Source organism: Pleurodeles waltl, chromosome 9 (genome assembly GCF_031143425.1).
Source record: "Pleurodeles waltl isolate 20211129_DDA chromosome 9, aPleWal1.hap1.20221129, whole genome shotgun sequence".
Classification (NCBI taxonomy): domain Eukaryota; kingdom Metazoa; phylum Chordata; class Amphibia; order Caudata; family Salamandridae; genus Pleurodeles; species Pleurodeles waltl.
Window position 1 is genome coordinate 972,190,769 of NC_090448.1, and position 11,807 is coordinate 972,202,575.

The 11,807-nt window shown below is 41.9% G+C and overlaps 1 protein-coding gene across 1 annotated transcript in view; it reads left to right on the forward strand.

Annotated features, from left to right (window-relative positions):
- The window catches only part of SNW1 (SNW domain containing 1), a 61,136-nt gene extending 51,833 nt beyond the window's left edge, over positions 1-9,303 (forward strand). Inside the window, exons 8-14 of the mRNA XM_069208399.1 lie at positions 2,397-2,462; positions 3,538-3,654; positions 4,913-5,054; positions 5,623-5,719; positions 6,008-6,125; positions 6,585-6,748; positions 7,974-9,303. Coding sequence (XP_069064500.1) covers positions 2,397-2,462; positions 3,538-3,654; positions 4,913-5,054; positions 5,623-5,719; positions 6,008-6,125; positions 6,585-6,748; positions 7,974-8,169 — 900 coding nt within the window. The 3' untranslated portion in view covers positions 8,170-9,303. The remainder of the gene's footprint in view (positions 1-2,396; positions 2,463-3,537; positions 3,655-4,912; positions 5,055-5,622; positions 5,720-6,007; positions 6,126-6,584; positions 6,749-7,973) is intronic.
- The last annotated feature ends 2,504 nt before the right edge of the window (positions 9,304-11,807 follow it).

Consider the following 11,807-nt stretch of genomic DNA (forward strand, 5'->3'; position numbering starts at 1 on the left):
GAAAGGTACTAGCACTACACAATATTCCACAATGTTACATGCACAAATTTACCCAACTGTATAAGTGGCTTCTAATATAGCAAAGATCCTGTGGATATAAGTAGCAATGTAAAAAGCTTGGTTTTGCTCTCTTTGCCCCTCATCTCTTGCAGTGGCTTCTTGCCTAGTTTACATCTTGAGTTTTGATTCCGGAAGCTTCCTCTGTTCTCATTCTCTTGCCCATGCGATGGACCTATCTCTCCTCCCTCTTTAAATTGTGTTGGGCTTCGATTTATTGCCTTGTTTTTAATCTAGTGGTAATAATACCTAAACAATTTATTGTAAAATGTGCAAGTGTTTTGTTTAACTTAAACAGTCAATTTTTGCTTCCTCATATTTCAGTATATATATCACACAATAGTTTTTTTTTTGTAATATACTCTTACATCTGCTGGACTCTTCTGGTTGCAGGAATATATAGGGCTTGTAGGTTCATCAAGAACCGTAGGTACCCACAGCCAATAAATGAGCTGCACCTGCAATGGGTTTTCATTGTATACCGGGTATACAGCAATTCATTTGCTGAAATGTAAAGAGTGAAAAATAGGTATCAAGGAAACCTTTGTATTTCCAAAATGGGCACAAGATAAGGTGTTTAAGAAGCAGTGGTTATTTTGCACATCTCTGAATTCTGGGGTCCCCATACTAGCATGTGAATTACAGGGCATTTCTCAAATAGACGTCTTTTTTACACACTGTCCTTAAATTTGGAAGGAAAAAATGTAGAGAAAGACAAGGGGCAATAACACTTGTTCTGCTATTCTCAGTCCCCCCCAAGTCTCCTGATAAAAATGATATCTCCCTTGTGTGGGTAGGCCTAGTGCTCCGCGACAGGAAACTCAACATGGACACATCAAATTTTTACGTTGAAACCTGATGTTTTTTTTAAAATATTTTTTATTATTCCCTGGCATCTAGTAGGTTTTCCCGGTTTAAACGCCCCCCCCACTCCCCCCAACCAGGTAGTAAATTGGAGGTAATTGCCGAACAACTTTGGCCCCCCTTTATTTACTCCCACCCTTCTTTTTTTATTTATTTATTTTTTAATCTTCCCTGGTCTCTAGTGGGCTTTCTTCCCCCAAAGGGGGCAGATACGACCAACAGTAATGTGCCCCCATGGGGAGCGACCCTTGCCCAAGGGGGTGCCCCCCAAACAAAACGCATACATACACCAATCCCTGGTGCCTAAGTGGTTTCTGAAACCCCAAATCCCCCCCCCCCCCCCCCCCCCCCCCCCCCCCCCCCAGGCACATGTGCCTAATAGAAATAGGCCGATCTGCTCCCAGGGAAGGGGCGGCAGAAAAGGCCTAAAAAAAATTTGTCCCCCTGGGGAGCGGACCTTGCCCAAGGGGCTGCTCCCCTTGCGTGTAACTGACATAAAAAAATAAAATCCCTGGTGTCTAGTAGTTTCTACCTCCAAGGGGGAGGGGTGGGCAGAATTGGCCTCAAAACAATTTGCCACCCTTGCCTAAGGGGTTACTCCCTACATGTAAACAATAAAAAAAAAAAAAAGGCCTAAGAATAATTTGCCCCCCTGGGGAGCGGCCCTTGCCCAAGGAGGCCGCTCCCCTTATAGATAAAAATGCAGAGAGAGACCTCAAAGGAAAGGCCTCGCTCGCCCTCTCCATGTGATCGGAGGAGAAATGCCCAAGCTGATGTCATCAGATTCCATAGGGGGTAAAGGGGGGGGAGCGGAAAGCAATTCTCCTTCCATCCCTGAACTTGTGGGGAGGGGGGGCTGGCCCTCAGGGGCCAGTACAAGGATGTAATGATTACATCCATGGCGCGTTAGTGTCCCGCCACCGGACGTAACCATTACATCCTTGGCGCCCAAGGGGTTAAGCAAGAAAGGTAAACAAAATGATTACAAAGCAGTTGATTCACTCAATAACAAATTGCTTTGTACCTCATATCTAGAAGCGTAGAATGAAAAAAACTAGACTGAATCAAAACAATACACATGAAGTGTATTTGTTTGCACAAATTCAAAAATCTAAAGTTCCAAAATACCATCAAAGGTTTGTGCGAAATGTTTTAGTTGTGGGACGGCCCAGCTGTGTTGTGTGCCTCAGATTTATCTGTATTGTTCTCAGTAACATTTGTCACTTTAAGTTATGCCTGTTAATAGTTGCTAGCACAAACCTTTATCTTATTTGTCTATGAAAAGAATAGACACAGAATGGGCTAGTTCACAGAAACTGGGCAAGTGACTCATCCTTAGGATGTCATCCTAAATTGGTGTGTTGACAAGAACACTGCTTTGTCAATCGTCTAAAGTGCTGCGTAGAAGCAGATGTCTGTAATTATGTGTAGTTGTTTGCTTTGCATGCTCTAACACGTTTTTCCCTTTGTTTTAGATGACGGTGAAAGAACAGCAAGAGTGGAAAATTCCCCCCTGCATTTCAAATTGGAAAAACGCAAAGGTAACTCAGTCGGATAAAATGTCCTATTTTTACCGAGGGGGGTTGTGCCTGTGTCTTGTCAGCAGCCACAACTTTGCAGCCCATGTGACTACTACTTCTGAAGATTGTTTCACTCCAAGCAAGTACATGGCCAAGTAAAGGAGTATCGTGAAAACCTATCGAAAGTGATGTATTCATATTGCTGACAAAACGTTGACATCGGAATACCATGGGGCCATTGAATGACAAAAACCAGGACTACCTGGAATGACCCCCAGAGTCTAAAAACGCTACTAGATTATATGTCATCATAGAAATGTGTACTCACATGCCAGTAACGTAACATAATAAATGGAGTCCTTGCTGCACAGATTGGTACATTTACACTGTCACGTCACAACCCTTTTCATACAGCCGAGGGAATTGGATGCTTGCCAGTCCCTCTTGTAAGTAAATGTTTTCGCCTATCCTTTGAATGCTAGCAGCATTATGATCCCTAACTGAATGCAAGGGCCTGCCCCTGTGTCAGACTGTTGGATCCCATCGCCCTTGTTTTTGTGCTCAAATGTTTTCAAAAGCAGTCTACTTATTTTACACAGAGGAAGTCTGGGGGCCACAGAAAAGTGATTCAAACGGCCAGTAGCATATATAGACATGCAGTACTAGTGGCAAAGGGGAGTACAAAGATCAATATAGATGGTAATGTTCAAAGCGGAAGGACCGTGGAGGTGGGGTTGGGGGGGGGGGGAGAGAAGGGGCTTTGGCCCTAGTTATGTCATGAACTTATATTTCATTAAAAAATGTCAATGCCATTGGGTTTTGTCAACCTATGGCTTGTACTTGTCAATGCTCGCCCTTGGTGGAGTCATCACTGCTACAATTCTCACTCTTTATAAAATATTCCTATACCTATGAACAAATAGAACGTTGCTGTATACACATGCTTCTAAGTATAGTGTAAGAGGCTGGAGTTGTTCTGCTTGGTCGGTGTAATGCTGCTATTGGATCATGCAACTCCGTAATTATGTTCAACTGAGACTAGGATTGTGTGTGCATGTGGCCCTTCTACTAAATGGCCTTCTTTCCTTCCTTCCAGGGGTACACTATCCCGTTGGACAAGCGCTTGGCTGCAGACGGCAGAGGGCTTCAGACCGTGCACATCAATGAAAACTTTGCCAAACTTGCTGAAGCGTTGTACATTGCTGACAGGAAGGTTCGTAATTGGGCTCCTTAGGTGCCGGATTTATTCCTTTACGCACACCTGAAATCCTGCAAAAACCGCTTGTTTTTACAGTGGCGGAAGTCTTGAGACTTGCCAGTCGCAGAGCGTTGGCTGTGGTAGAGTGGGCACGCACAACCTGTAGTTAATTTGGTGGAGGCGGGGTGTTAGAATATTCATGCGTGTCCCCAAGCAGCCGCTGTGATGAACCAATTTGGGATGTGATCGAAAACATTTTGTTAATCCATGATTCTGTAACATAAAGGGCTTTCTGCAAGGTTGGCATATTTTGCCATAAAATAAGGTTCCGTTTGCAGCTTTTATTTCCCCTGGGCTTTTACTGTTGGCATGTACTGTTCAAAGGTATGCTCAACAGAAAAGAAGAAAAAAGCCGTTCTTACGGGCTGAGCTCCACCCTCGTACTCTCAAAAAAGGCTCTAGCTAAAAAAGAATCCTCTATGGTTGTTTTTTGTTACTGCTGTCCAAAGGCTATAAAACCCTAGCAAACACATTTGAGTACGACTCCGTTTAACACCACGAAAAAGGGACTGACTTCTTTCAAAGCAGTGGTTTTTGTTTGCCTCAAATGTAGATCCCGTTTTTTGCTTTCAAACGGTCATATTAGTCACCTGCTCTTTTATAGCCTTAGGCATAAATCGATGCTTAAGGATCAGAAAGTACGCTTTCTGACAAAATTCACAGTTGCCCGTTCTTTGAAAGTGCTCTGTTGTCTTTGTCAAGCAGTCAGAATTCCTCTTCTGAGTGAAGTGTAGCTGTGGGTGCCTTCCTTCATTATCAAGTGCTCCATCAGCATTAAGTGGCTGTCTCGAGGTGTTTATGGCACTTCGGTACTATTTTATAGACCCTGGACCCACCCGTTGCACATATCTGCCTCTCCTGTTAATGTGTCCCTCTAGCACAGCTCTTATGAGATACGCAGTAATACTTAGCATTTCTTTTTACTATATAAATAGGCAGATGCGCTTATTTTCCTTGACTAGCTGAAAGCCTTGAATAGGTTGTATGCCTTAAAATATTGCACTAGTCGTCACTGTTCCCAAGTCCCCGGCTCTATTGGATTCAGACCTTCATGCTTGCAAGTTAAGCATCTGGCTCTGGGGAGGTCTTTGAGGTAAGCTCTCATCACTTGTCAGAACTGTCATTCTCTTGTATATTCTTCCTGCGTGTCCTTGATGTGCGTGCATGTTTTCACGGATTACAATGTAATAAGAGCGTTGGAAATGTCCCGTAGGCTCGTGAGGCTGTGGAGATGCGTGCTCAGGTGGAGCGGAAGATGGCCCAGAAAGAGAAAGAGAAGAAAGAGGAGAAGTTGCGAGAGTTGGCTCAGATCGCCAGGGAAAGACGGGCAGGCATTAAAACCCATGTAGAGAAAGGTAAGTCAGTTTCACGACCAGACACAGTAGAACAGGTGTTACTCTGATTCAGCAGGTGAAACAGAGAAGAGCAAGCATCGGGGTCAATCCATCATTGAGGAGATAAAAGCAGACTTTAAGGTATTATGTAGGATAAAGCTAGCGTGTAAAAGAGCTGAGAGTAGGCCTCGGGGACAGGGCAAGGAGGCTTCAGAGAGGAGAAAGCATGCATCAAGAGGAGAACGTGCATTTAAGACAGAAGTAGAAATAAAGAAAACTGCTTGTATTGTATCATGTCTTGCTAGGGAGCAGCAGGTCTTTTTTAGGGATACCTAGCAAGCTTCTTACTTGTCACTGTGTGCGCTTGCACCTGAATCAGCATTTGTGAATCCTCTGCATTTGTAGATGTGATGGTCACAGAGTTTCTGAAAGCAGAGAGTGAGGAAAGTAAATGATTAGAAAGGTGCATGGACACTATCCAGGGGCAATGCATTCTGTCTTCCAAAAGGGGAAAAGCAGAGGGTAAGGCATTGCATCAACAACATTCTCTTAAAAACATGAATATAAAAATCTTTTTTTCTGTCAACAGATGATGGTGAAGCTCGTGAACGGGAGGAAATCCGCCAAGACCGACGGAAAGATAGACAACATGACCGGAATCTCTCAAGGGCTGCCCCTGACAAGAGGTAAACACTTCTGTATTTTTTTATTTTTTTTATGATAGTGGGACAACTGTATTTGTCCCTTCAAATCTTTACAGGATTGCAAAGCTGTCTTTCTAACAGGGTTGCAGTATCCTGGAAAACTTTTCAGTGTACCCCTGCCATAGATTAGACTTGATGCAGTTTTAAGTGTTTACCTTTATCAAGTAAGAAAAGTTAACTAATCCTGCTGTGAGCCTCAATTTATTACACTAACCTTGTCCAGACCCATCAAATGCACTTATTATTATTATATATTTTTTTACATTCCAGATCTAAATTGCAGCGAAATGAAGATCGAGATATTAGTGAAATAATTGCATTGGGACAGCCGAACACTCGTCCCACTACAGAGGTCCAATATGACCAGCGGCTCTTTAACCAAAACAAGGTATGGGTTGCATGTCATTACAGTGTTGGTCCAACTCCCAATCAACAGTTGTCCACATTATCGAGAAACAGTTCTACTATTGCACCTTATTCAGCCTGGCACAAGGAAGGTATGTGGGTTCAGATGTTGGAACGGGCCTTCGCTGCTCCGTGCTGGCCACCCTGGATGCTGGTGTTGATTTACTGCTAACCCCTACTCATTTGATATGATTTTTTTTTTTTTTATAAACAATTTGTATTAGTTTTATGTGAAACGGCTTAACAGTCCAATAGCTCACTGGTACAAACAGCACAGGTAAAGTAGTACACAATATAGATCCAACGCATGATACACTTTGATTTGACTCTTTTAAAGCACTGTCACTTCCAAAGGTTCTTCCTGGCACTGTTGTGATGGTTGATGATTCTGATATTTTCACAAATAAATGTATACATGTACATTATTTGGTTTGTCCTCCAGGGTATGGACAGTGGATTTGCTGGCGGAGAAGACGAGGTATACAATGTGTATGACCAGCCTTGGCGAGGAGGCAAGGAAGTGGCACAAAATATCTACAGGCCAAGCAAAAACGCAGATAAAGACCTGTATGGAGACGACCTGGACACACTTATGAAAACCAGCAGGTGAGAAAGTGAAAAGTTATTACTCCTAAAAGTTACTCACGCATAGTATTTATTTTTCTTTTTGCAAATGAAATTCTACAGCAGCAAAATGCAGCTGCAAGGTCAATAGGTCTGGCTTGTCAAACCTAAAGGCGCGACCTATTGGTTTTGCCAATGCTTGTTTGCCTTGGCTGGTATGAGGGGAATATTAAATGGGTTTCCAAGAGGTCACAATCTCAATATGATTGCATTATTTTATTTATTATAAGAGGCTTAAACAGTGGTGCGAACCACATTACATCGATCCTGGAGCCCGCTGTTTGTTATACTTATATAATTTTTGTGTGTTGGTGGACACAGTTCTGACTTAGAAGTTGAGTTGATGGGTTTCTTCCCATTGGACATTGGAATGAATGGTAAGTACTTATGAGATTTTGTGTTATATTCTTAGAGATTGCTGTACTGAGAGCATGTAGGTACTTAGGAACCTGAGGATTAGTTTTTCTGGTTGGACTGAACCAGTGCATTTGTAAAGTTTGAAGATTTCTGTAGATCCAAGCCCCAGAAAATTAGTTTGGAGTGCTTCGGATTGCCGAAAGTCAGGACTGAAATACATTGACCTATCTGGATGTGTGTCTCAGCACTTAACTATAGAGTGTGTTGAAGTTCTGGGTTTGAAACCACCACCAGAGCTCCTGGATCACAGGAATTGAACTGTGGTTTAGGATAACAGTGTAGAAAAAGTGCTGTGTAAGGATCTAGTAGTAAATGGAAAGGTCTTTGGTACAGTGCATTCACTCAGCTCGATAAGGCTCAAGAACGGAATAGTAGAGAGTGTTGCACTTCAGGGTCTAGTTTTAATCATCAAGCAGCCTGCTGGACTTGGTAATGGAACAGCTTGTTGAGCTGTAGGCGACGATGATGGAGGTGTTGTCAAAGAGAAGAGGAGTAATGGAAAATCAGACTGTGCTGCTAGTCCAGATGGACGTTATTTCGCAGCACTTTTGTGTGGTTCTAGTAATTAAATGGCAAGTGGTGCTACAGGTAAGTTTTTCATTGCAGTTCTAGAAGTGTATTGGTTGCTGTACAACTCTTCACTATTGGCCTGCGTTTGAAATAGTGTCACAACCGTACATAGTCTGTGTATGTGTAAGGACCTACATTGGGCTACAACATTGATTTGGCTCAGATGAAGGTGGCACTTGACTTCCTGAGCAATAAAACATGTTTTTTTTTTTTTCTCCAGGTTTGTTCCTGACAAAGAGTTTTCAGGCTCAGATCGCCGACAGCGACGTGAAGGCCCTGTACAGTTTGAGGAAGATCCTTTTGGTCTTGATAAGTTCTTGGAAGAAGCCAAACAGCACGGTGCTTCAAAGAGGCCTTCTGATAGTAGCCGGTCAAAAGAGCATGACCATGAAGGGAAGAAGAGGCGGAAAGAGTAAAGGAAGTATGTGAAACACAGGACAGACTGGATGTTATAGACTTGCTGTGATCCAGCATGTTCTGAACAGGACATAAAGGGTTTTCTTGAAACGGAAACAAATAAAGAAACTTTAAAAGCAATTACATTCACATTGGAATGTAGCTTTAGAAAAGCTGTTTTAAAGTACCAATAAACCCAAACAAACCGTCTTCCTGTTCATGGCTCCTGCGGTATACAGTGCTTATGAATTATATCTGCTACTTATGTAGAAGCCCAAAACTGCAAGGCACGTAAATGTTGCATTTGAATGTCTTGTAACTAACTACAAGCAATGTACATATTTACTAAGGCTGCCAGGTAGCTCTATTTGTAGGGTTTGCCAGTGCAGCAGACCTCACATGGATTAAGATTGACAAATCAGCCTGCATTCATCCTTAAAATCACACTGTCATGGTGATTTTATGCAGAAATGCACCAGTTGTATCCCCAAAAAAGGGATTTGCCAGGGTATATCTGCGGAAAATGCGTGAAAAGGCACACAAGCTGTCAATGAGTAGCCATTCTGGTTTGAGATTAAATCAAATTCTTTGCATGATCCCCTGTGCTATGTTCTTTGGGAGAGTACTTAGAATAAGGGCCACAACCCGAAGTTTACATAAAAAAGTAATTTCGTAAGAAAAAACTGTTACAACTTTTACATTATTGTCACTACAGTTGTGAAACACTCAAGAAAACAATGACTGATGCTCCTAACCACATAGCTAGGTTTATTCCCTTCCTCACGAGTGCAGGAACTGTACTGAAAAGTTCGCCAACTGTATTTTGAATAGAATGTAAAAGTTCCTATTCTCTGATTGGGTAAATCATTATTGAATCTTGTGCGATTGTGTTTTTGTTTTGGGGTATTTTTCTTCTTGGATGTGTTTGTGGTTTAAGATTTGGAAGTCATCTAACTCTTGCTTTAAATTTAAACTATGGTTTCATCCTCCTGAGAATTTGCAGGCTTTAGGTTTCAATACAGTGATTCACTGTCCGCATTGTCCATAATATTGTCTGAACTATTTTTGTAGTTTTGCATGAGTGCTTTTTGCCTCTGTCTATGTGGAACACAATCTTAAAGCTTTGTACAAATAAACAACTGTATGGTGAAAAAGTATTGTTTCCCCACTACCAATGTACAAAGTAAAAGTGGCTGGTGCTTTGAAGACCATAACAATCTTTTTCGCAGCTTTGTTGAATGCCCCTACACAAGGTTTCCTTTGCAGATGTTGGAACAAATGGATCTTCAATCCATAGTCTATATCAGTAGAAGAAAGAGTGCACAGAAGCTCCCCTAAGACAGGTTTGTAAGGACGCCAGACTCTTCTGACCCTGTAGAATTCAAGAAATCTGTTGCTTTCCACATCCAATCACAGCAGGCCTTTTTATGTTTAGGGAATGTTGGTGCTTCTCAAGTGTGAAGTGTTGCTAAATCAGAGGCTGCACATTGTATGCACTAAACTATGCCTATTTGATGAGGCGGGAGCATTTTTTTTAACTTTGTATTAAAAAGCACTTTTTGGTATGTCCATTCACATTTGATTTGTGTTGTAGTGTGCAGATCAGCCGCAAGGCACATAAGTACTGCTTTACATTAAGCCTAAACAAGCAAGTTTAACAATCAAATCTAATTTGTGAAGTTTTCCAACCGCAAAGAACTGGATTGAAGTCTGCACACAGTAAATGTAGTTCATCATTCTGCTCTGCCGTCCTTTATACTTGGTTGCCCTGCAGATAGGCTCCTTCAAAAGTCTTAAAGAATTCTGTTGCTTTCAACTAATTTTTGTGTGTTCCACTCACGTGCACCTTTCTGCATACATGAACTCGGTATCTACATATGTGCACACCAACTGTGACGCCCGCATCCCAGTTTTTACCTCATCTCAGACAAGAGGCTGTGATCATTTTCTTTGGTGCTTACCCTTTCTGGACAATGCTCTACTTTCTTCTGTTGCCTCATCTTCCTGGAAGGGGCATCTAATTTTTTATTTTAATTTGCTTTAATACTGTCAAAATTTACTTTCCTCTACTTTGCATGCCGTTTACCACATGCTTCAAAAAGTACAAATGCATTTGACAATAAGCTGGTGGCTGACATGCTTAAGACTTGCATTTTGTGTGGGGGGGGGGGAAGAACCCAGCATACAATGAATTCTTAACTGTTTTTGCACTGACATTGATCAGAGGTTTCTGAGAAACTATCTGTGTTCGCCTGTACCACAGGAGACTATGAAGTTTATTATACGAAAAAACATGTTGCACGTAGGTAAGATAAATTTGGCACTGAGTCTGCAGTGCATGTTGAAGCAGGCAGTGCACACACAGCCAGTTTTGAAGAATGCAGAGATGGATGACAAAAATGTACCTTAACTGTCTGTGCCGTTAAGAAGCCTCATCCCATAACCTTTCCTACATCTTTGGGAGGGGAATCTCTTGACACACTGAGCACCTTCTGGACAGAAAGCATCAAGCTTTACGAACCCAGTCCATCTGACCAAAATCAAACCGTATGTTATAGTGCTCCTGCCATAGAACTCCAGCAAACAGAGCAATTTTGAGTTGCACGAGCGCTGTAAGACAAAAATTTGAATACATTTTTGGCCAACTTTCTTGCTTTGGATGTTGGGTGTCTCTTCATCCAGGCTCCTAGTTCACTTTATTGGTACTGTGCCGTACTCTAAAGCTGCCCAAATCTCACCTTGAGGGTCTAGAGTGCAAGGTATTTAAACTAGCCCTTTTCTGGACCTAGAGATTTCTTCAGAAAGTTGCCATTGACTTTCTAAAGGCCATAAGATGTAAAGATGTATAATCTGAGGAGTTAAATCTAGGAAGGTGGTTTGTGTTCCACCATACGTTGTGCAGCTCTCCAGGGAAAGATTTTGTTTTTCTACATCCCTGCAGTTTTCAACTGGTCACTTAAGTTTTTTAGATTTGCATATTTTTTTTTTTCCTGGAATGATAATCTTCTTACTCCTCTTTGAATAGACACTTCTTCCAAGTTCAGAAATCTGTGGGCAAAACAAAAAAATGCCTCAGAAGCCGTAGTACAGACAGTGTTTCTCATGCATTCCTCAGCACTTTGGCTATGTGGCTAAAAGCCAAGGTTCCTGCTGTGATATCTTAAATTCCTTCTTGTGCCTGTGATGCTAGGCAACAGGAGCTTTCTGCTGTCTTAATTCCTCCTACTACACAGATGCTGGACATTCTCTTAATCTAAAACAGTCAGTCAGTACAAACTGTGGTGAGTGAACAAGAGGCCTTGCTTGGTTATAAATTGTTTCTTTTTGTGAATCCAGCAGCAAAGGAAACTGCTAAATCAGTTTCTTGAGGTTTATTTTCTCTGTTTACTCCTGCTTTTTCTTCCCCTGAACTAGGTATGGAATCTCCCATTAGAGAAAAATTCCCTCTGTAATAGCATTCTGGGTCATTTACATACCAGTGTTTTAGATTCCATGTACAAAATCCCACAGGTGACTCATGTGGTAACTGGGATTTTTTGCCTCAGTCTGCGGTAGGTATTGGTGCATTTGACGGTTTTCCCTTAACAAACAAAAATGAAATGATATTGATGTTGAAGAGTGCTAAGTACCACTTAAAGGTGGAGAAGTGATTATTCAG